Source organism: Molothrus ater, chromosome 9 (genome assembly GCF_012460135.2).
Source record: "Molothrus ater isolate BHLD 08-10-18 breed brown headed cowbird chromosome 9, BPBGC_Mater_1.1, whole genome shotgun sequence".
Taxonomy (NCBI): Eukaryota; Metazoa; Chordata; class Aves; order Passeriformes; family Icteridae; genus Molothrus; species Molothrus ater.
Genome location: NC_050486.2, coordinates 3,288,791 through 3,312,985, shown reverse-complemented (window position 1 = coordinate 3,312,985; position 24,195 = coordinate 3,288,791). Strand labels below are relative to the sequence as shown.

Sequence of the window (24,195 nt, the reverse complement as noted above, 5' to 3'; positions counted from 1 at the left end):
TTTCAGTTTTAATGCTGGCTTGTTCTTTAAATACCAGATTAACTTCCTGAACTGGTTCACTGTGGATAAGCAGCAGCACCAGAGCAAGGAAAAGGGCATTGTGTGTGTGTGGAAGAGAGGGCACAAGGGACAGCCAAAACTGCTGCTAAAATTCCCCATAACTCCTTCTCCATGTGGTTTTCCTAGGAAAAACTCAATGCATATATCCATAAAATTGCACTGTATCAATGTTCCTTTAACTGACTGTAATCTCAGTTTTGTTTTAATTCTTTTCTTCTTTTGGTTATGTCAGATGCTCTGACAGTTTTTGTGCAGTTTTAATGAGAAGGAAGTTGTTGCTGCTCAGTAAAATTCTGGAAGTAAAACTATGAAAGCTGGAGGCTCAATAAAAGGAGCATAAACAATCTTGTTATTATGAAGCTTTATTTCCTGACAGAAACATTTTTGGCTTGATTAAAATAATCACAATATCAAACTAATCTTTCTTGGTAAATAAGAACACGCATTAAAGATTAGAAAGTTTCCTTTTATATCTCTTCCCATGCCACCTTCCACCTTCATTCAGAAGATGGGGTAGAGAAAGAATATTTGTGGATCTTAGGGTGATGGATTTTTTGGATTTTACTTTGATTTCCTCTTGCTGTGCTGCATTTCCAGTCCCCAAGGTCTTCTCCCCATGCAAGTCCCCAGTGTTCCATCACTGCTCTGGGGGCTGGCCCAGAACTCCACAGCTTGGGGTGGTTTTGCCTTGCCTTTCCTGGAGCCTACATTTATATTTATTGAATTGTTACTTGGCAGAAAGGTTGGGAGATTTATAATCAGCAGAGGGTTTGCTGAATGCACCGAGTGTTTTCAGGCTGAAGGGAGAGGTGGAGAAGGTGACTGTATAGAAAAATTTAAGTTTGAACTCTGAGCACCTGATTTGATATCAGCAATTCTGGTCTTGGTTTTCCAGGCTGCTGTGTGCTTTTCTTTTATATTTATCTTCTTGGTTTAAGGAACAAACTGGGCAATTTAGGGAAGTGTCCTTATTTCCATCCATGGGTTTTAGCAGAAGGAAAGTTTTCCAGACAGGTTTGTAGCTTCATAAAACACAGCTGTGCTTATTTACTTGAGGTGCATTCAGTGGATCTTTAAAAGCATGAACAAGTACTGCTAAGTTTTTCATTTGGTGGCCCTGTCACTCATGAAAAGGGAAAAAATACCACCTTGGATGCAACATTGCTCAGATTAAAGGCTGATTAAGAGGGAATGTAATAGATTTTTTTATTTTCTTGGGTTTTTTTCTTCTTTATTCCCTGGGGATTTTTCTAGCCTCTAGTTGCTTCTATAACTCTGTTTCTTCAGGGAGGTCCCAACTTTCATAGGTGTCCTTCTCACCACTAAATGTTGAGTTTTATATATGTGTATATATATATATATATTATTTTTTTTTTGTTAAGGTTGGGATTAAATGCATGAGATGGTATTTTTTGTTTGGTCTTAAAAGTTTATTAATTCTTATCTGTATTACAGTCTCACAAGTCGTGAGTTTTATAGTATTTCATTCTAATAAGCTAAAAATGGATTTGTATTTCTCTTTCTTCAAGGGCTTTTTAGGGATAAACTGTCTAATTGAGAAATGATACTGAAATTATTTTTAACTTAACAAATAACTACTCATGGCTTGTAATGTGGCCTTTTTTATTTAATTATACAATAATACTTGAACTCATGAAGAAGAAGGTGAAGGTAAAGAAGAAGGATTAGTTTCTGCCCTAAAACTTCTATCTTGCTGTATATATTACTATATTCTAAAACCTTAAACGAAGTTTTCCACCATGTGATATTGCACACTTCTATTGTACCCATAATCTCAGTTTTACCATTCAATTTTGGAAGCCTTCTCCATGGCCTCAGGTCAAATGCAGTGTTCTCTTGGGGGTCAGAGCCTGGCAGCAAAGAAAACCTGAAATTCTCAAGAACCAGCAGGAGTGGATGGCAGTGCTGAGCTGTTGGCTCATTTAGCATCAGCCAGAGGAGCAGGGACCAGTTCAGATCTCATCCATAAGAGGCTGGAATATCTCTGCTTTCCTCCACCTCTGGCGTGCAAACTCTGCTATGGGGTTTTTGTGCAACCATAATTGCTGCTCTCTTGTCTTGCTGGAATGAAAAGCAGAGCTGGAGGCAGCAGGTGAGCAGCAGCTGGAGGAAGGTGCAGGTGTGTTATGCAAGCTGGGAATGTCCCGGTGTGGTGCTGGTAATCCCACAAAGCTGTGGGATCTCTGTTTGCATCTCTGCCTGCTTGGCAGCACCGGCAGACGTGGCCTGGGCAGGTTCCTGGGTGTACCAGCTGAGTAACTCAAGCCTGGTGCTCTCCATTCTCTGTCCTGGAGTAAAGGTCAGGGTGAAATTTGACTCTCAGTTCCTGTTGACTGTCTTTCCTTCACCCTGGGCTGTGTGGCACTGGTTCTCATCTAGTTTATTGGGAGGCTTCTGCAGAAACACATGTGAATCTTCACTTTTTTTCTTCAAAAGAGAGAAATTTCAGGGTGGTTGTTAGCCAGGCAAAGTGGGTATTGATGTCCCTGTATGATGTCTCCTGGCATCCAGGTCTGTCATCCTTTATTATCAGTATTTTTTTAAATACTGCTGGGCATTTGTGCTGCTTCTCTTTAATTATTTTTTTTTTTCCTATAACAAGTTTCTGCCTAGCTGCCCTTCAAATCTGAGCTCTACCACATAGGCTCAGATTTATAATTCCCTCTCTTCATGGTACAGAAGTGAAGCATTAGTGACTCTCCTGGCATAGCTGACAAAGACTGGCACTGCCTTCTTTGCTTGCAGCAGGGGGGTCATGAGAGGTGCATGCTTGTTTAAAGAAGAGCACCTGGAAACTGCAAAACCTTGGAATTGTCTTCTCACCCATGGCTACTTTGTGGCCTGGTTTTTCTGCACCTGAAGTTCATACCAGGACGCTGACATTGCTTTGGAACCTGTGTTTACAGAGTCACTACTATAAATAATTTATAGTAGACACTTGGTTGGATGTCTAGCTCGTAGGCATGTTGTGGAGGTTGCTTTTTCTTTCCAGCTAAACAAACCAGCTGTAAGAATCTGGCTGGTTTTCCTTGTAAGATTTCAGTGATAGAGTCTAAAAAACTAAGGCAGCAGGATTTTTCTCAATCTGAAAATTGTAATTTCTAAAGGTATTTTGGAATAGGTTTTGTTCACTCACAACAAAATGGTGAAGCAAAACCTGAGAGAACTTGTATTGGTGACTGGCAGCAGTTCTTGGCCCCTCCTTCCCCTGCCCACACACAAACCTTGCATGGGCAGGCAATGCCAGCCTCATTTGTTACCTGAGTGGTCACTTTTTATTGCTAGGTTTAAGGCAATAATTTAATAACCAGATCCAATTTGGGCTAAAGGATTTGTTCAGTGGAGAGCTGACCATGCTGGCTCACAAAAGCAGGTATAGCCTGCTATGAATTTTCTTGGCATTATTTTTAATATCAACTCGCTCAAGAAGCTTCTTCCCTGATGATTTGACAGTATTTTAATTTGAGGTCCACTTCTGGTGGATGGAATAAATTCCAGAAGAGAATTATTCTGAAATAATAACACACCATTACATGTGCAGATTGCAGCTCAGATGTTAGGGAGGAATAACATGAACACAAATGTTCCTTTATTTGCAAGCAGATATTTTTGTTGTTGTTCCTTTATTTATTTGGCTTCCTCTTTCTTCCTACAGCAAGAATAAGTCCTAGGAACAAATTTCTATAGCTGTACTTAAGGCATGTAAAAGTCTGTACAAGCAAACTTTTATGTCCCATCTTGGGGCAAATAAAAGTTCATGAAAGTTTCAGTAAATAATCCAATTTGCAGCTGATCCAAGTGAGAAAGGGATTTGCCTTGTGGAAAAACTTTTCCTTTGGAAAAACACCCCAATAAACACCAGGAGTGTGAAGATAATAATCTTTGTCCTTGCATTAAGGGATTTCACAGTCTGATTTTTTTTAACCTGCAGAATTTCACTGTGCTGTGTAAAAAGGTTGGGGAAATGAGAATTTTGGTGCTGCAGATCTGTCAAGGGTATGAGAGAATTGTGATGGTTGAGTAGACAGACAGAGCTGATGGGATTTTGGAGACAGATACATGTTTTCATTATAGTGACCCACTTTTTAGTGTCTTGAGTAGCAATAAAAGTGGCTTTTTCTTCTTTTTTTCCCTAGTGTGCCACTGGGCCTAGAAGTATAAGCAGTTACTGTCTTTATAGAAACATGAAAACTAATTGTCTTCTAATTTTTTACTAATTGTTTACTAATTGTAATTAACAAAAGATTGTTAATTTTTCATAACACAGATCTGTTGCTGTAGTCCTAGTTGAGTGCTGGGTACAGCATATGGAAAAATTTTAAAAAAATAGTGTATTCAAAGTGGTGCTGATGTTAAATTTGTGATCACCTGTTCAGTATTATTTGATGTGTTTAATGCCAATTTTGAGCTTGATTTTTATTTTTATTTCACTGACTAGATTTCAGATCCCTCCTCATAAATCAAATTGCCTCCTCTGTAGCTAAAGTGTTGAAATAATATTACTCAGATAGAGTTGTTTTGTGGCAAACAGAAGGTAATTCAGAGAACTACACCTGTGCTGATCTCATAACAAAGCTAATTAATCTTTTCTAATTAAATGCTCTTTAAAATTCAGCATGATAAAGAGTAGAGGGCTTATTAAAAATGATTATTTTAAAGGGCACTGCTGTAACAAAGCAAACTTTTCCTGGTGTGTTCTTGCAAGGGAGTGGGTGAGCAGAGCTGCCTGGGATGCTGATCATTTGTTTATGGACTGCAGCTACAGAAAATGAGAAATTAAATGAAAAGTTGAGAGGAGCACTGAGAAATGAGTGCTTGGGACAACTTAGGGATGTTATTTGGATGTTATTTTTTCAACTTCAGGTTCTGTTTTGGGTGTGCCAACATCTGAGCTGTCTGCAAATCTGAAAATGTGAGAGGGGGGAGTACATCCAGATTGCTGCTGCTTTGGCCTTTGCAAGTAAAACAAGAGATTTGCAGGCTTCCTGTGGGTTTTTATTTCATTCAGGCCAGGGAATCCATGGGAGGATGAGGTCTGGAAGGTGCAGTATTGATCAGACAGTCTGCTTGGAGCTGAGGGTGAATGGAGTGTGAATGCTATAGAAAGAGAACAAAAGGAAGGTTCGGCCAGCCCTCCTTGGCAGCTGGAGCTGGATGCCTTTTAGAAACAGCCCCTGTTGTCATGGAGCTCCTGAAGCCAAGGCCAGGGGTCTGGCACTGGGATTTTCTCATGGCAAAACAGCCTTGTCCTGTCCTAGCCTTGGGGGGGAGTAAATAAATGAATAAATAAATAAATAAAGGCAGTAGCCTTGGCAGCACTTGGCTATTATTGCAGCTCAATGACTGAACTGCAGTGGGACCAGCACCAAAGGGAAGCCTTTTCTTCACAGAGATTCCTGATTTTTAAAATTTATTTATTTATTTTAAAGTTTGGCATCTACCCTGGCCTGCAAAATATCTTTTATAAGGCAGCATTTGGCATTTGGAGAGGGATTTTGAATAGTTTGTGTAGAACTTGCTTTCCTCTGAGTCAGCAGTGTTTTGAAGTTGGGATAGAGACCTGAATTCCTAATCTCAAGGGTTTTGGAAGGGCTTCCAGTAGGAGCTGGTTTGTGTTCAAAGCCCATTTTCCTGTTCTAAACTTTAGATTATGGTCAAACTGTTCAACACACATATTTGTAATTTCTTGAACTGGTCAATAATTTACAAAACAAGGTATTAATTGTGTTATTTGGCATTAATTATGTTAGTTTGCCTCTATGTTGCTTTATTGAACTTTTTGGTCACTTAGAAGGTGCTATTTTGTTTGCACAGAAATATTCATGCTTGACTTTATGGACAAAAAGTATATTCCATGCTTAAAGAGATTTTTTTTTTTTTTTTTTTTTAATCCTTTGGTAATTCCAGTGCTGTAAGTTTAAAAACTTGCTTGGTCTTACTATTATTTTATGAATGCACTGAAACACAAAAGCAAGCTGTGGTGGAAGAGGTTTGGAAGAGGAAAGCAGTGAGCCTGTGTGCTTTTATTTCTTTATGACTTATTTTTAAGTGCAGGAAATGCTGGTTCCCCCATGTCAGAAAGCACCTCTAGATAAAATTTTCTGCTAGACCTGGGTAAACTCGAGAATTTGCCTTCCAGGTCCATCCTAAAGAGTCAGCTCTGCTTTGGTACCTCCTGATTACTATTACTTGCAAAGTTTCAGGCACCAAGTGAATAAAATCTCTGCATTTTTAGTATTGCACAATTGTAATTTCTGCTGCTTCACCCCCTCCCCCTGCTTGTGCTTTGCTGTCAGGTCACAGATTTGGAAATATTGGAGGCAAATTCAGATCAGCTTTACTGGGAGGGCCCCAGGCTGGGATGTTACAACTGCTGTGACTCTGCTGTTAGGAAGAACAGTTATATTTTTATTTTCTGTGCCTGTGGTGCTCAGGCTGCCCACGAGGAGGGATCCATGTGGGAGCTCTCTGTGGAGTGGGATTGCTCATCCTTGGTCCAGAGCCCTGGAGCAGGGCTGGAGTGACCCTCCTGTGGTTGTCCTGCAGCAAAGAGGAGCCCAAGCCCTGTCATCCCAGGGTTTGTTTGCTCCAGGGAGGGAGTCCTCATCCTCAGGAGTAGCCACAGAGCTGCAGCTATAATACTTGGATAAGAAAATAACCCTGGGAGCCAAAGCTTGGAGTTTGGAACAGGCTTTGGGGCCCTTGGGAATTCTTCTCTACCAGCCCTTGGGTGGTGGAGTTGTAAACACCAGGCAGAACTGGCTCTTTTCTCTCTGTTTTCTCTTTAAAGCATCATCAGACTCCAAAAGAAGACAGACTTCTTCCAAAGTTGCCCCTGCACTGCAGTTTTGTGTTGTGCTCTTTGCTCTTTCCATAACATCCCTTCAAAATGGTGCTGACATTTGTGTGCTTAATATCAGAGCCAAACCAGAAAAATCTAAATGTTGAAATTTTGTATTTAAATGTTCTCTTGAGGTTGGTTTTACCTAGAAATTAATGCTAAAAGAAAGAGATTTCTTGGTTATGACAGTCCAATATGTATATGTGATAGTGAATGAAACTTCACTGTAGTCATTTGTCTTCTCAATTTAATAACATTTATTTCAACATCTGTTTGAATCTGGTAGAATCAGTATCCCTGGAAGTGTTCAAGTGTTCCAAAAACATGGATGTGTCACTTGGAGACATGGTTTAGTGGTGGGCTTGGCAATGATTGGATTCACTCATCTTAATCCAAACTGAAGCAATTCTGTGGTTCTATGGTCTGCTTCTCAAGGTTGTTGAGACCATAATAAAATCTGAATTTTCCTGTTTGTGTTAACACTAACCCTTGCAATCTGTGAGAGTGCATGAAGATTCAGGGGCTGTAACTATGGGAGGGTATGAAGAGTCTGCTTTGCTTCAGCATTAGGAACATTTGGTTTTTGACAGTACTGAAATGGGTAATTATAGCCTGTCTTGATTTTTTTTTTTACTCATTAAACTAATTTCTTAATTACTAGAAAATGCATTCTGTCTTTGAGATTCTGCACTATACTTTTTATTACAACAAGGTGACTGAATAGCTGCTTTAATTTCAAGTTTTGACTTTAATTATGGAATTGTATGTAGTTCTTGCAGAAGAATTAAAACTGTTCCAGAGCAGTGGGGTGAAGGAGAGTTGTGGATCTGATCACAGTCATCATAATTTAGGCCTTTTCCTTTCAACTTTGCTTATGAGAAAAGCTTTTATTTTCCAGGAGGGAAGCTTCCACACAGTTTTCTGTATGGATTTCTCTATGGATTTGTGTATGAATTTTGGTATGCTATGGTGCTATGTTTGTATTTGAAGGATTGGCCTGATGAGAAGGTGGGAATGGTGGCTGAAGCCAGTGAGTCCTCCTGGCTTCAGGTAAAAACTTGGTGTTTTCCTTCTGAACACAAATGTTTTCCAAGCTGGAGTGAACACTTAGGGTCAGCTTTGGTCATTGAAGCAAAAATGGAGTTGTGTGGTCTGAAATAACACTTGGAGGATCAAAAAGGTGGTGGGAACTTTGGTCAGGGTGCTGTTATGAGTGTGTCCCTCTCTGTCTTGGTGCAATTCCTTTTACAAGCAAATATGTGTTTCCTCCAGCCCTTTGGACTTGGTTGTTCTTCTTCCTCTGCATGGCAAAGATGGTGGATTTGCTCTGAAGAGCTATTTCCATGGCAGCCACTTGTAAAATTGTCCCTATGTCCTTCTGTTACAACTTCTTTGTTTTTCTATTTTGTTTTGTAGACACAGATGAGGACACGGTGAAAAGATGTTTTGCCACGTTTGAAGAGAAATTCTTCCAAACCTGTGAGAAAGAACTTGCCAAAATCAACATTTTCTATTCAGGTAAGGTGCTTATTTTGTGTGTATTTGTGGAAAATTCAACAAGAGAAAAAGGGCCTGAAGGTCCCAAACTTTCAGGATAACCACAGTGGTGAGGCAGATCTACCATCAGGTAATTAGAGGGCGAGTTTGTGTGGAAAACTGCTCTGGTTTAATCACAGATCTGGAGCTCAACCCTGCTATTAACCTGGCTAACCCTGCCTGGAGGGAGAATGAATGGCAGGTGATTTCATTTCTTTGAACTTTCAAGGTATCCTGCTGAACTTTATGGAGATGCTCTTCAAACTAAAGGGCACAGTCTTTCAATTATTTATTTTTTAACAATCTCCTGGCCATGTTTTAGGTGTGCTGAGCCTCCTAGCTGGTGTTTCCTGAGCTTCTGCAGGAACAGCTCTTGTGGGCTTGCCTGTGTATGATCATCTTGATGGGTCCAACAAGTTTTTAAACACTGAACTCTCACTGAAACCCCTGCAGCTTTCTGGAGTACAAAATCCAGCAGCAATTGGGTTGTGCCAATTGGGCTGTGTATTTTGAGTAAAAATGTTGTGATGGTAAGACTGGGGATTTCTAGGTGTCATATATCAAGTGCTGCTTTTTGTTGTTTCCTCTGCAAAATTTGCCTTCCCATCCTGTGTTTTGAAAACAACAGGTTAATTGGAAATTCACCCTGTAAAATTGCTACAAAAGGCTTGGTGTGCTCTGGCTCCTCCTGCCATGACATTTCAGATGATTTTCAGCCTCTTTTGGTGAGGTTTAAAATGGGGTTTCAACTGGAAAAGCATTTAAATGTAGATACAGCAGTGCATTGGCTTCCTCTTAATGTTGATTTATTAACTTTGTGCTATAAACAGGATTTGCACCACAATATGGTAGCCTTTTTTAGTTCTGATTTTAATCTGATAACAAAGGCACAGCTGAATTATGCAAAAATATTTTCATAACCATTGGGTGCTGACTTTATTGCTGGCTCTTTTACTGCCAGCCAGGATCTGGGTTGTGAACTTGAGGAGAGCTGAAAGCATGATGGATGCAGTGGCTGAGCACTGTAGCTTCCCTCTGCTCAGCTTCCATCTAGGGAAGTAAATCTCCTTGGGGCTGGCTGTGCCTACTCTCCCAGCTCCCTGGAGCACAGTGGGTGTCAGGACAAGAGGCAGTTTTTTAGGTAAAATTGATATTTTTTATTAGATCAGCTGGGTTTCACACTTGGTAGCATTTTTCTGCATGCAGTTTGTACGTACCTAACTCAGAGCACTGCTCTGTGTTGGTTCCCTGGGAGATCTTGTGCTTCTATCCCAGATCTGAGGGTTTTATGCTCAGAAACTTCCTTTCTGAGCCATATCAGATCCTGTGCACTGGGAGCTAGACTCTGTGCAGGAAGTTCTGTCAATTTAGATGCACAATACAGATTATAATTTCCCCTAATGAGGACCTGCTGCCACACGTGCACCCACACGCACACACCCATTCCAGCATTGTTTAAAATGGCATTAATAACTTAGGGTAGGGTTGGTTTTTTTCCCCAGCTAGCTGTCATTTCAAAAAGTTCCAGGAGAGAATACATGTAATTTGACAATCTCCTGTGATAAGATTAAAATAAGGCTTTTATTTGCAGAAGAGTGACGTGACTTTCATAGAATGGAAACCCTGTTATTAGGGTTATTAGCATTGAGCTGCAGCAAGAAATGTTCCATCAGTGGTTCCTACCCTTGATCCTGTCAGAAATTTGTCATGTTGGACCCTTTTGTAACTCCAGGCATGTGTTGGCTTGGATTATGACCTGGCACATCCTATTTATTACAGGTTTGTTACACAGCTTATTACACCCCTGTCTTTACCACAGTAAATATTGTTCATTTTTCAAGAAAATCAGATTTTCTCTTGATCTCTGCTTCACCTCCTCATCATCTTTCCCTAGGCTGAAGGCTCCTCAGTGAGCATCACCCACAGCACAAATAACCTCATCCTCTTGGGGTGGCCTGGTCCTGAACCCCAATTCCTCCATGGAACACTGCTGCAAAAGCCTTTCTTTGCCCTTTCTTGTGTGCTCCCCCAAACATTCCCTTAATTCCCCAGCCCATCATCCCAGCACAGTGGAAAGGAAAACTGCCATTTACTAAATCAAATTTGATAAAAAATTTGTAAGTTTTTGGACTGTGCTCAAGAAGATCCATCCCCAGCTGAAAGACAGAAAATTGCAGTAAAATTTTCAGATGGTTCCAGCAGAGGAATGCCTAGTAAATGCCTACACTCTTTTAACTAATAGTTTTAATTTATTAGAATTATTTTACTAATAGCAATAAAACAAAAGTAGAAAACAGCCATATAAAACCCTACACAACAGGTTACAAAAGTTACAAAGCTGGCCTGAGCCACATTTACAGCACTGTAGGGACTGATAAGAAACTAAATAAGCCAAGCTACAACCCACAAAAAAAAGACTTTCTGAGTTTATAATCTCTTTTAGAACAACAGGAGGTTTTATTGTTTAATATTATTTTTAGACTAGTAAATACTTTACTTATGAAATAAACAGTTTTTTTCACTTTTCTTCAAAGAAGTATTTTTCCCAAACCAATTAAGAAAAAATCTGATTCAATCTGCTTTTGAAAAAAACCCTTCAAAAGTTCTCTCCCAAATGTACCCTAAACCAAAACACTATTCAAGTGCTAAAGTTTTATCTGTGGCCAGTTTTGGTTTGTGTTTGGGATTTTCTAGATGACAGGTTTGTTGTATTTTAAATCACCCATCATCAGGACTTGGCTAAACAGTAGCCAGCAACATTTCTGTGGTTAATTTAGGAATTGTTATTTGTAGGAAACCCTGGCTTTAAATTGGGAAGGAAAATATTGAACATAAAATGTACAAGTAGGGAAGAGAAGGAATGCTAAAACTAAAATGTGTAGCTGGCAGGAGGTTCAGGCTGTTGATCCCCTCCTGTCTGGTGAAACAGCCTTTGATCACACCCATGCCCATGTAAATTGGAATCTGGGGGAAATTTTCCTGATTCTTTGGTGCTACAGTCTTTTTTCCATCATCCTCATGTGTGAACCTTCATTTAAACTTGGAAAATGAAGTCAAAAACCAGCTTGGAGCTGCGTGGTTGAGGTGATAACACTTTAGGCTCTTTCAGTCAGGATTTTAGCAGCATTTTTTGGGCCAAGCTGCTGCTTTATGGCAAGCACTTTTGTTGAAGTCTGCCACTATTGGTTTTGGATTTCTTGTTAGTCTTGGCCATGAAATTACACTTGAGCTGAGGGCTCTGTGGGCATCAGGTCATGCAAAATGCTGCAACACAAGAGTGGTTCCAGTTTCTAAGCTTTTTTTTTAGCTCTCTTGTGTGACATTTTTTTAAAGTCACTTTTCAGAATGGTAAATTAGTGATAGACAGTGCTAAATTAGTGGCAGGGGTATATGACACTTCAATGGTTTTGGAGTACACTGCAAACTGAGAAATTAATTTCTATTCTGCTTTGCTGTTTCCCTGGACAATTCCCTAGGAGGTTTTCAGAACAGCAGCACACTTTGTTTTGTTTTGTTTTGCTTCTGCATTGAGTCTCAATGGTAAAAAAATCATACTTTAATAAGAAGAAATGATTTGTGGATGGGATAACTAGAGTCAGTGCAGGAGAGAGAAGGTGGTGACAGGATGGCTGTTTCTCAGGAGGGGCATTTTTTATGGATAGCTGCAGTCATAAATATGAAATATAAATATTTCAAGGCATCGTATTTTCTTTAAATATTGTGTTATTAGGCTGATGGATGTTAGGATTTTACTGGACATAGGGACAATGGAACAGTGCTTTCAATTGAAAATATTAATTTAAACTCTTCTATATCTACTGATTTGATTTAAAGGAAATTTCACTGTATCACAGATGGTTTAATAAGTGTTTTCAATATAGAGAGTGAACTTCTGAGCTTTATTTATATGAAGGCTTTTGATTTGAACAGATATCTGTTCCTTATTCCCGAGGGAGTTCCCAAAGTGGGGAGGGATTATTGTTTTGGCAGTCTGATCTTGTTGTGGTAAATATTATGTGGTTGTAGGCTGTGGGCAGACAATTCTCACTGTGGGCTGCAGTGCCTCTGTTTGCTGGAGTCCTTGCAGCTGTGGAAGTTGTCAGAGAGGAGTTGCCCTTTCCTGCTTTTTAAAATCTTCTTCCTTTAATAAAGTTCATAAGCAAGAAGTTTAGATTTTCAGGCTCCTCTGTACTTGATTTCCTATATTGATCCCCATTTTCTGTTAGGAAAGGCATTCTCCTTCTGGCAAATACCTTATGCACAAATGTTAAATTATTTACAGAGTATTTTTGCTCTTAAAATTAAGCAGAATTGAGTTAGACAAATGAAGAGTAAATCAGAGTAAATCTGAGTGGGGAGCAATTGAGAATCATCATAGAGTTATGTAAGATACTAATGAAGAGAATTCTATTGACATCCAGGAAGGCTGTTGGGGCAGAGCTTTGTGTAGTAGAGGGACCTCGTGGCTCTGTGGTTTCTGGTGCAGTGCTGGGTGTCCTGCTGGGTGGAGGTGGCTCCAACACTGTGAACCTGGCCAACACCAGCACCCCTGCTCTGTGACCCTGCTTATCTACAGAGATGCCAAAGCTGTGACTGAAGCTCAGCAGGGGAAGAAAAGCCTGGAAGGAACCAGTTGTACAGAACAAAGAGAACGATAATGGTCTTAACGATGCTGGTTCTAGCTTTAAAAGGTTGTTATTTAGCCAAAAATATTGTTTTCTGAGAGTACATAAAGCAGCATGTTTAAAGGAACACCTTCTTCATACTTGAGGTGTGAGGAAGAGAGAGAGAGAGACTCGTTCTGAAAACACATAAAAATGACATTTAAGTGCAGGCTGACGGCCTCTTTAATCAGATAAATAACAAGGCAATGCTTCTAAAGTGAGGAAAAGAGGGATGAATTATTGCAGTGGATCGTGTACAGCAGCCAGCAGTGTTGTAACTCCTGATCAAAGCAGAGCTGTGTTTGTCTGTCGCTGGGAGCTTGGCAGAGGGGCCGTGCTGCTCTCTGAGCAACAAAATTCAGTGTCACATTTGAAGTGTGGGGTTTGTCTTCTTTGATTTCCCTACTGTCACATGAAAAGATAGTAAACACAAAATCAGTAGTGGGTGCACAGATCTGAAAAACGCTTTGCTTACTCACTGTCATGTTTCATAATATTGTCTAACAGGATTTTTCTCTAATGCTCCTGGTGCACTTGATTTATGTGGGAAAGAGGAGCAGCTTTTCTGTTGTGCTCAGAGTAGATGTGTGGTCAGTGCTTTGGTATTTGGATGAGACCCTAAATGAAGCAGAATTAATTTAGGGTCCAGCCAGTGTGGGGAAGCCTGTCCCACTGTCCTTGTGCTGGTTTGCAGTCCCCAGGTACAGGCTGGGCCTCTTCCATCCCTAACAGGTATTTGTGTGGTGCTGGACTGAGATTCTCTAGAAATCAAAGCTGGGATGGAAGCTGAGAGGTCTCAGTTCCTGGCTAATGCTGCTTTGGTCTGTGCTGAAGAGACAGCCTCTTGATTTGACCCTATTAATTTTATTTCTTTTTCTGAGGAATTTGTGTGTTTTACGTAGGTTTAATGAGGAAGGCTTCCTCTTTTTCTCTACCCCTGTGAGACCACATCTGGAATTCTGTATCCGGGTCTGGGGCTCACAGCACAGGAAGGTCATGGCCCCAAGAAGGATGTGACCTCATTTAGAGTGGGTCCAGAGGACTGGAGCACCTCTGCTCAGACAGGCTGGGAGAGCTGGTGGTGTTCAGCTGGAGAAGGGAAGGCTCCAGAGATCCCTTACAGCCCGTTCCTGTGCCTAAAGGGTCCAAGAGAGCTGGAGAGGGACTTTGGGCAAGGACTTGGAGTGCCAGGACAGGGGGGAATGGCTTCACACTGACAGAGGGCAGGTTTGAATTAGATATTAAGAAGAAATTCTTCCCTGTGAGGGTGCTGAGACCCTGGCACAGGTTTGCCCAGAGAAGCTGAGCCTGCCCAATCCATGGAGGTGTTCAAGGCCAGATTGGAAAAGGCACACGTGGGAGGTGTCCCTGCCAATGGCAGGGGGTTGGAATGAGATGATCTTGAACCCAACCAGTCTGTGATTCCATCCTGTGACAAGAGAAATACACAGAGCAGGGACAGAGGGCACTTTTGCATTAGACATTAAGAAGAAATTCTTCCCCATGAGGGTGCTGAGACCTGGCACAGGTTTGCCCAGAGAAGCTGAGCCTGCCCAGTCCATGGAGATGTTCAAGGCCAGGCTGGACAAGGAGCATATGGGAAGTGTCCCTGTCAATGGCAGGGGGTTGGAATGACATGGCCTTTAACCCAACCAGTCTGTGATTCCATCCTGTGACAAGAGAAATACGCAGAGCGCTTGAGGTACCGCGTGATGGGGGAAGGCCGCATAGCACGGCGCGCTTCACCCTCAGGCGCCTCAATGGATTTTTGGGGTGGTTTTGATTTTTGGGGTGGTTTTGATTTTTGGGGTGGTTTTGGGGCTGGCTGGGCCGTGTGTGACCGTCCCAGGTGACGTTTCCCTCTCGCTGCCCACAGAGAAGCTTGCGGAAGCGCAGCGCAGGTTCACCACGCTCCGCACCGAGCTGCAATCCACCCTGGACGCGCAGAAGGAGGCCAGCGGGGCCTCCACGCTGCAGCGGCGCCGCAAACCCGTCTTCCACCTGTCCCACGAGGAGCGGGTCCAGCACAGGAACATCCGAGACCTGAAATTGGCCTTCAGCGAGCTCTACCTCAGCCTCATCCTGCTGCAGAACTATCAGGTACGCGCTGAGGGCAGCGCTTCCGCGGAGCCCTGGGTGTAAATGGCTCCGTGCTTTGTGTGTGCTTTGTGTGTGCTTTGTGTGTGCTTTGTGTGTGCTTTGGTGCCTCAGGTTTGGGCTTTTGTGTTTTTCAGATTCTGGGCTGCTTTAGTGTGTGGGTCTGGGCTTCACATTAGGGGATGATGAGCTCTGTGCATAGAGCAGGGAGACAAAACAATTCCTGCTCCAGCTGGGGACCAAGGACAAATGATCCAAATCTCAGCACCAAGAGCACAAACAACATGGAATGAAGAGAGAAAAACAGGAAGGATGGGGCTTCATAACTTAAAGCTATAACTGGACAGTTGACTCCAATGGAGTTAATTGGACCAGAACTTATAAAAGTGAGAGACCCCATGACCTGTTGTCCATTTTGTGTCCATCTTGGGTGCAGCCCTGGCTGGGCTCTTGTGCTGCCCAAGGTGGATCCGTTGAGGCCTTTTATTAAATCCCTGCTTTATTCTTTAGCTCTATCCAGTCTCTGTTCTAGGTCAGCCTTCACAAGGCATCACCTTGACTTGCCTCACTCCATTTTTCATTTATTTATTCCTTTTTTTGGAGGGGCCATAAACACTTCTAAAGAAAAGGCAGGTAGCAGAGCACATCTGGTTGCTTTTAACTGAGCTAGAAGTGCTGAGCTGACCTGCTGAAGGACTTTTCCTTCTTCCTTTTCTGGGCTGGCTGACCCCAGCACCTTTGTCCAGGCAGGACCTCTTCCTTCTGTAGTGTGTTGTTCTAGGCAGGGCAGGTTGAGGAAGAAGCTCTTTTATCTTATATTTGTCCTGAAACTTGAAATCTCAATGTTCTGTTTTCTCTTGGCGTTACCATGGTAGTGGCTGTGACCTTGCTGTATCAGAATTTCTTGCTAAAACATCAATTTAAAAAGATATATATTTTGATTTCTGCAGGATACAGGCTCATTTGCCTTGAGGTATGAAAACAAACCAATCTTTAGTTGTACTTGGGTTTTTGGCATGGTTGCAGATGCTGATCTTGTTCCAAAAATCTTGAAATAAAAATCTGAAACTGTAAATATATTTTTGGCTGGGCTACCTCTTCTGGAGTTAAATGCTCTGAAATGCTTTTAAGTGTTTACTGTGAGGGGCTCTAGCTTGTTAAATAAGAGTGTTGGAGCTTAAAATGACTGCATCTGTATTTAGATCTTTGACAGATCTTTACTGCAGAATTTTACTAAACAAAGTTCACAGTCAGAATAAATTGAATACCACTCTGCTGTATGGACAGAACTTATTCTTCCAAAATTCTGAGTATTTGTACCACTCCTACAGTGATGTTATCTTTGAGCATGTGTCTGGAAACTCTGAATTTCTTAATAAAGTGTTTTAACTATTAGTGGTAGTTCCTAGTTCAAATTCCTGGGAAAGGTGGAGTATCTGTATCTTCTTAGGAAAGGAGTGAAGCAGCATCACCTGCTGTGATTTCTTCCCTTAAATTTATTTTCTCTTTTAACAGAAGACAGCTATACTTTTAATTACAAAAAATCAATTCTGAGGCTTGATGAAGAATTTAAATAGAGGCTAACATTGATCATTCCCTTGGGAAATCTTTTCCTACTGTTCCTCAGTGTAGAAAGGCAGGTTGCACACTGATCATTTTGCTTTTTGGTACCATGAGTCCAGACCCACTGTAAGTCTACTAAATATTGATCTAAACCCCATCTGGTTTTTCACACTTTGCAGAGGCAGCAGAGCTGCTTTCTACAACATAACTCCAGAGAGAGAATAAGAGAGATTCCCTCAAATTGGTATTGAAGTTGAGGACAAGGAATACAAACACAAAAACAGACATAAAACTAAATCCCAGAGTACTACTGTTGTTAATCACTCCTGAGCTTAGAGTAAAACAATGAGGAATATTCAAGCTGTTGCGGTTTTGGAGAGAAGAAAAAACAATAACCTGGTGGGAGGATGATGTACCTGAGCCCTTCATGTAGGAGATAAAAAATGAAATCAACAGCAGCATTATAAATATCAAACTGGCTTTGATGAAATGCTGATGCCTTGATTTGGGTTACAGAGGAAGGAAAATCCACCTGAAGCAAATTCCTCAGTCTCTTAGGGGTGAACAAATGCATTCATTGCTGAGGTACACAAACCAACTGTCAAATGCAGCTATAAGCAGTCTCCAGGGCAGCTCTTGCATGTTTAAATGATAAAATGAATTTATACTTACCAGCAATGTATTCTTCTAGAGTGTGTATATACATTAAAAAATCTATCTATTTGAAATGCTGTGTTTTAGGACTAACAAATGCTGAGAAATTAAGCATATAAGATTTAGTTACTTATTCTGTATATAATATAGTGCATTTATTGGGTGAATAATAGAGGCTGAACCAGTTTTATTAAATTACCTTACTGGTGCATTTTCTAATATATATGAGCAAAGATATTTGAGTCCCTGTTTGAGTCTACTTGATGCTGCATTATATTATTGCCTAAGTTGCGCTGTTTCTTGTTTGTGGAGGGTTCTTGGTTGGTTTTATTTGTTTGTTTGTTTGTTTGGGGCTGGTTTTTGGCTTTTTTCTCCACAAAATGCAGCAGAAATGGAGGTCAGGCTTGGAGAAGGCCCCTTGCCAAATAAAAGCAGCAAGAATAGCAAAATATCAGACTGCATAAATGGTATTTGTTCTGTTCCATAGTCCCATCACTGTGTGTTCCTTGTCAGAAGCATCACTGTGACCAGCAATGCACTTTTTTTTATCATGCACTTTGAGGTTGCAGAATTTTTGCAGCCAGAGGATGAAATGCCCCTGGAGAGGTTTTAGGGTGTCTGGTATAAACATATCCCAGCCAGCCAGGGCACCCCAGATTTAGGGACTGTACCCATGGCAGATGAAGGGATGTTATTTCAGGCCACAGAAAGGTCCCTGACCAAAATCATCCTTTTGTTGCAGTTTTTCATGTGAAATTTCTGCTCTCCTTGGGGTGGAATGCTGGGTTTTCCAATAGAAAGTAATTAAAGTCTCTTGTCTGCAATAAGGCAGGTCATTATTGCTTTGGCTTCCTGCTCCTGTCTCCCCAGCCTCATTTCCCACCTAGATGGGAGGGTCTGGCATTAAATCACTCTAAGCATAATTACATTGAAAATAATTTCACTGAGTAGTTGGTGCCTCTCCCCAGGGCATTAGATTTTGCTGTTTTCTCTGGTTTTCTTTCCAAGCTGCTCTCTAAGCTTTTTTCAGAAGTGAGTCTTGCCACAGTCTCTCTGTGCTTCTGCTCTTGTTTGAATGAAATATTGAGGTTTTCAGGCAGCACTTCCTGCACAGTGAAATGCAGGATTGCAAATACATCATTCCACAGAAATTGCTGCGGTTTGATGAGCTCTGCCTGTCTTAGGTACTGTGCATGGGTGTTGAATCAGGGATCATCTATAACTTGGAAATCAACAGTTGCTTCTTGTTTTAAGCCTTGTGTGCTTGTCTCTACAGACTGGAGAATTGCATCTCCCACATCTGCAAGCCTAAGCTGGTTTTGCAGTCATTGTGCAACGTACTCTGTGAAAAAACATGCTGCTGTGAGGATGCACTTGTCTGGATTTAATCTGCAGCACTGACAACTTTTACACAAAGATTTCCCTTCTATAATGAATTTACCTGGAGGACTTGATTTGAAACCAGTGTCAAGTTTAAAGAAGTCAGTGGCTCAGATTTTTCAGGAGAGAAAACCCCTTAAGGGTTATTTGTCTTCAGGGTAGCATCAGGTCACTTCTTGCATAAAGGAGGAAGGTGGAAGTGATCTGGCTTTTCAGGAAATAAAAAGCTTTAGTAGCTCCCTTTTTATACCACATTTTTATTATATTTTCTAGTATTATATATTCATTATAATAAAGTAAGAACTCAGAAACTTCCTGACAAGGAATGCAATACTTTTGATTCTTATTAACGATTCCTTTGTCGCTAGCACTGGGGAGAGAACCATTTCTCTTTCTTGGGAGATGGGCAGGGGTTTAAGAGATGGCTGAGGTTTAAGAGCAGGCTGGGGTTTAAAAGCCAGCATGTTCTTTCCCTTGCCTGCAGAACCTGAACTTCACCGGTTTCCGCAAGATCCTGAAGAAGCATGACAAGAACCTGGAGACGACGCGGGGGGCGGAGTGGAGGGTGGCCGAGGTGGAGGTGGCTCCCTTCTACACCTGCAAGAAGATCAACCAGCTTATCTCCGAAACAGAGGTGAAGAGGCTGGCCTGGGAACTGCCAAAAATCCCTCCAAAAACGGGGTTTTGGGCACTGCTGGTTTCTGGAAGTGTTCAAGCACGGGTTGGATGGAGCTCTGAGCAAACCTGTTCTAGTGGAAGGCACCCATGGCAGAGGGTTGGAATAAGATCTTTAGGTCCTTTCCAACCCAAACTGTTCTATGACACTGTAACTCCCATAGTGTTTTGCCCTCTCTATAACTTGTATTTACCACCAAGATGGGTAATAATTGATTTTGAAATGCCAGTGTCACTATAGGATATCAAATAACACAATGTGGACATGCTGATCTTTCAAGGTAAAAGAGACTTTTTAATTCTGACTCCGACATTTATAGATTTCCAAAAGTGACAGTAGATTGGAGGGTGACAGTGCCACCTCTCCAATAACACTGGACAAACCAACAGTCCATCAAATTTCTCCTCCTCCATAAAAGACTGCAAAACAAGAAGTTATTTACATAAAGTGTATGAGAAAGTTCATTACAATAATGTAAACATGAGAAGCCTTGAAAATCTTAAAAATCAGGGCAACACCACTGACTTCCACCAATGCTTACATCAGTATGGGTATGTTCTCTTCAGCTGGGAACTTTTCCCTTGGCAAAGCCTAGTGCAGCTTTAACTTCTGCCATGGAGGAACCTGGTACAGCATGCTGAGCTTTTCATGTCTTTGTATTAAAAGAATACTGGGCCAGGGCTCACCTCTAAAATGGAAACCAACCTTTAGTTTTGGTTTGGCCATGTGCTCATCATCCAGGTGACCTTCAGTGGTGTGTATCTTTGTCTCCTCAGGAAGTGGTGACCAATGAGTTGGAAGATGGAGACAGACAGAAGGCAATGAAACGTCTGCGTGTTCCACCCTTAGGAGCAGCTCAGGTGAGACATGGGGGTTGTGGAGAGGAGCTGCTCCTCCAACTTGTCAAGGTGCCAAATCAGATCGAACATCTGAAGGAAACAGTGGAAATAATTGATGTGAGCATGCATGGGGCAGGGCCAGATAATCTGCTTTAGTTCCGGAAGGTTTGGAAATAGGTTACTGCTCCTAATGCATGCAGACAAGGTAATGAAGGGAGGAGATAAATGGTAAAAGGAAATTTGTACTAATAAAAGCATATGCTTAATGTTTGTGTGGTCTGGAATATTTTTCAAGGGCCATTGAGACTCCCAAGCTCTGTTTCAACATGGCAAGAATATTATACAGCATTTACAGTTTAAAAAAACCTCACTTCAAAAGCAAGAGTGCAATCAGGAGCTTGTGTTTGTGATTTTAAGTTGGCTCTGCAAACTAATCTGACTGTGCAGATAACCTGTTTACCTCACCCTAACTCTGCTGTGGCTTTGTTCACAGCCTGTACCAGCCTGGACTACATTCAGGGTTGGATTGTTCTGCGGGTTGTTCATTGCACTGAACGTCACTGTCATACTTTCAGGTAGGTGTCCTGCCATGCCTGGCTTTGGGTGGATTCTCCTCACTTAAGGAGCACCTGGACCTGGATGTTCTGGGTTAAATCAGAGCCATATCACATTGGTGTAAACTGCTCAGCAGTGGGTTGTGGTTTTTCTCATGTTGTATATGTCTATGTTGAACACAAAAATCCTTTTCTTCTGGTTTCCTCCTTATTTTTGGAGGGATATTCTGAAGGTGCAACATCTATGTGTAAAAGCAGATTTTTGTTTTCATTCTGGGAACACAGAGTCTATGCCAACTTTGAGACAGGTGCTTGTAGAACTTGAGCTTTGCATGGTGTTGACTCCCTAAAGAAAAGACCACCAGACACCGAGCCATGTGACCAGATGCCACTCAGGATGGAAATCAAGCACTCATGTGGAAATTCCTAGAATTTCAATGCCTGGAGTCTGCTAATGGAATTAATTGACTTTTTCTTATTGGCAGTGGTTGGCAAGATTGTTTAAAAGCTACAATTAATGGGTGCATCTCTCAGGCCCTGGCTTTATGCTGCTTTATGCCTTCTGAGTTTGGCCCCTGATTAGAGTAGTACTGCAGATCCAGACACAGAGCTTAATCACAAGCAGCTTTACTAATTGTGTGTGTGATTTCTGGAGTGTTGTAACTTGCTTAAGCAGTACAAAGGAAAAGGCTTAACAAATCAACTTACCAGCTCTTGCATTAGGGAAAGCCCATGTCTGTGTTTTTATGACTTAAAAGAATTTTTAATCGGATGTTTCTGTAATTGGATCCAGCCATCTCTTGGGATAAAATGCCTCTGTTTGAGGAGTTGTTTGCAGTGTTTCCTTTTTGGTCTTCCCATGGTAGAGGCATGAAGTTGACCCATCTGCATGAAGGCACTGTTTAATGTGTAGAAACTGTTCTTTATTCATAATTTCTGTTACTTAAACATTTGATCTCCTTTTGAGATGCAAAATGATTGAAGCCAGTTGTGTTTGCTCTCCCTCTCGGTGCTAAGATTCAAAAAGTGAGGCAGCTGTGAGAAGGAATTAATAAAAATGATTATATCTCTAGAGCAAGTGTCACTAACCCAGTGTGTGTAATAGGTGTGTTGTATCAGCAGGCATGATCTGATAGCTGAGCATTACTGCAGATATTGGGCAAAAACCTGGATTCCAAGTGCAGAGTGGGTGTTTTTAATTGGCCCATAGTTTGCTAACCTCTCAGCTGCTTTTGCCAAATTGTTTGTGTGATTTGATCAGCTAAGATAGGATTTTAGTGTTCTGTGTGGAGAATTTGTGAAACAGCATCAGAACATGGCTTCTGCCAGTAACCCAGTGCTGTACTGCCTGATTTGAAAACTGCAGCAGCATTTTACAGAGACGAGTTCATCACCACTTGGGGTCTGTTAAAAGCTACAAGTGCATCCCAGGAGGGTGCCACTCTAAAGAGGACAAATTCTGAGGCTCCACCGTTTCTGTATGGGCTTCCCCAGGTGCCCAGCTAGTGTGTAAGTGAGGTTGGAATTTCACAGAAATGTGCTTTTGTTTTATTTACCAGAAACCTGAAAGGTTTCATGCAAAATCTCAAACCCTTACAGTGGTCCTAATCTTGTTTGAGAATTAGCTGCCATTAAACTTGTCACCAGAGATATTTCACTTCATTTTTGGGCCTACTCTGCCCTGTTTGGAGTTTTGACCAGATGACCCATTGTGGTTCCTTCCAGTCTTATCCATTTTGTAATTTCCCTTGGTTTTCAGGTAGAAATTTGAAAATCTTTCTTTGCAATTCCACATTTAAGACTTATTTCTTTCAGCTTTTTTGGGGGTGTGTAATTTCTGTCCAAAAGTTGACTCTGTATTGCCTGAATCCAAGAGTCTAAAGTTTTACATTTAAAGCAGCAGTTCTGGAGTAATTTTTTATGCACAGCTTTTTCTCTGTAAGTTATGTAGCATAAAGTGTAGATGCTGAGCAAATGAAATTCCCTATTGATTTGCTTTCTCTGAGAAAACAGTTAGAAAAACTTGGGGCTGTAATTTAGGCAGATCTGTGGGAATAAATTCTCAGCCTCAGTTCTCTAAAGTGCAGGTTCTTGCTTTTACCCCTCTTAGAAAGCACATGGATGAGAAACTCTCAATGAAACTAAAACTGAGAATTGAATAACTGTATTTTATTTATGCTTTTCTCATCAAACCTGTGCCTAGTGACCAGTCCTTTGCAAAGAGGTTTAAGCTGGAGAAAGCTGCTGCTGTATAAGGCTGTTCATGGTTTGAAACGAAGCACATTTGTTTCCAAACCCCTGAAAACTGAACAAAGGAAGCAACAGGCTTTCCAGCACTGCTGCCTTGTGCTGGGATTTCTGTTTGGGTGGGGCTGGGTGTTGTAATGCTGGCCATGAATATGTATTGCATTACCATTGTACTGAGACCGGTGATTAGGAGGGTTTAGCATTGTTTTAAATGCTGTAAATGGTTCCTCTTGGTTTTGTGGGGAGCTGAAGTGTTTGTGTATCTGTCTGTTGGGATTTCATCTCTATTAAAGCAGAATATTTAAGTGTCTCTAGTCAGATTTATGCTGGTGCTGTCCCTTGTGCCTGTAGTGTGAGGCAGGGACGCTGCTAATGACTCGATTACAGCAGCTGGAAAGGGAATTTTCCCCAGAATGCTCCTAAATCCTCTGACAGGCTAGGCAAAAAGTCCTCCACTTGCTGGAGAATGCAGTTGTGTACACGTGTTCCCTGTTTCCTCAGGGTACAACCAAACATCTCAGATCCAGGATAAAGCCTTGCTTTGTGACACGACCTCTGTTGTCCCTAAAATCCTTCCTCTTTTATTTGTCTTTACCAGGTGTGGCTTTTATAGATGGACCAAATGTGTGGCCACTGGTGAGAATCTATCGAGGTGGCTTTCTCCTGATAGAATTCCTCTTTCTCCTGGGTATCAACACCTATGGCTGGAGACAGGCTGGAGTCAACCACGTCCTCATCTTCGAGCTCAACCCCCGCAGCAACTTGTCCCATCAACATCTCTTTGAGGTGAACAGGAGGGATTTTAGAGTGGCTGAGCCATGCTGAGGATCAGCAGGATAAATCCTGCACCATTTCCTGGCAAGGACTCCTAATACAATTAGAAGAGGAAGTTGCTGAAGTCTGATTAGATTACAGGATTGAGCACTGCTCTCCCTTTTCTTCTAATGAGAACACATTGCAGGTTTCGAGGCTGTTATTTTCATTAGGTGTTTGTTTGGGTTTTTTTTTCCTGAAGATTGCTGGTTTTGGGGCTGTGTTTTTCATTAGATGTCTGTTTTTTTTG

The 24,195-nt window shown here is 41.5% G+C and overlaps 1 protein-coding gene across 1 annotated transcript in view; it reads left to right on the top strand.

The window, feature by feature from the left end:
* XPR1 (xenotropic and polytropic retrovirus receptor 1) overlaps nucleotides 1-24,195 on the top strand; it is a 115,268-nt gene that overhangs the window by 61,953 nt on the left and 29,120 nt on the right. The window contains exons 3-8 of the mRNA XM_036387554.2: nucleotides 8,339-8,440; nucleotides 14,999-15,222; nucleotides 19,301-19,450; nucleotides 20,269-20,352; nucleotides 20,825-20,906; nucleotides 23,731-23,918. Of these exons, the coding sequence (XP_036243447.1) occupies nucleotides 8,339-8,440; nucleotides 14,999-15,222; nucleotides 19,301-19,450; nucleotides 20,269-20,352; nucleotides 20,825-20,906; nucleotides 23,731-23,918 (830 nt within the window). The remainder of the gene's footprint in view (nucleotides 1-8,338; nucleotides 8,441-14,998; nucleotides 15,223-19,300; nucleotides 19,451-20,268; nucleotides 20,353-20,824; nucleotides 20,907-23,730; nucleotides 23,919-24,195) is intronic.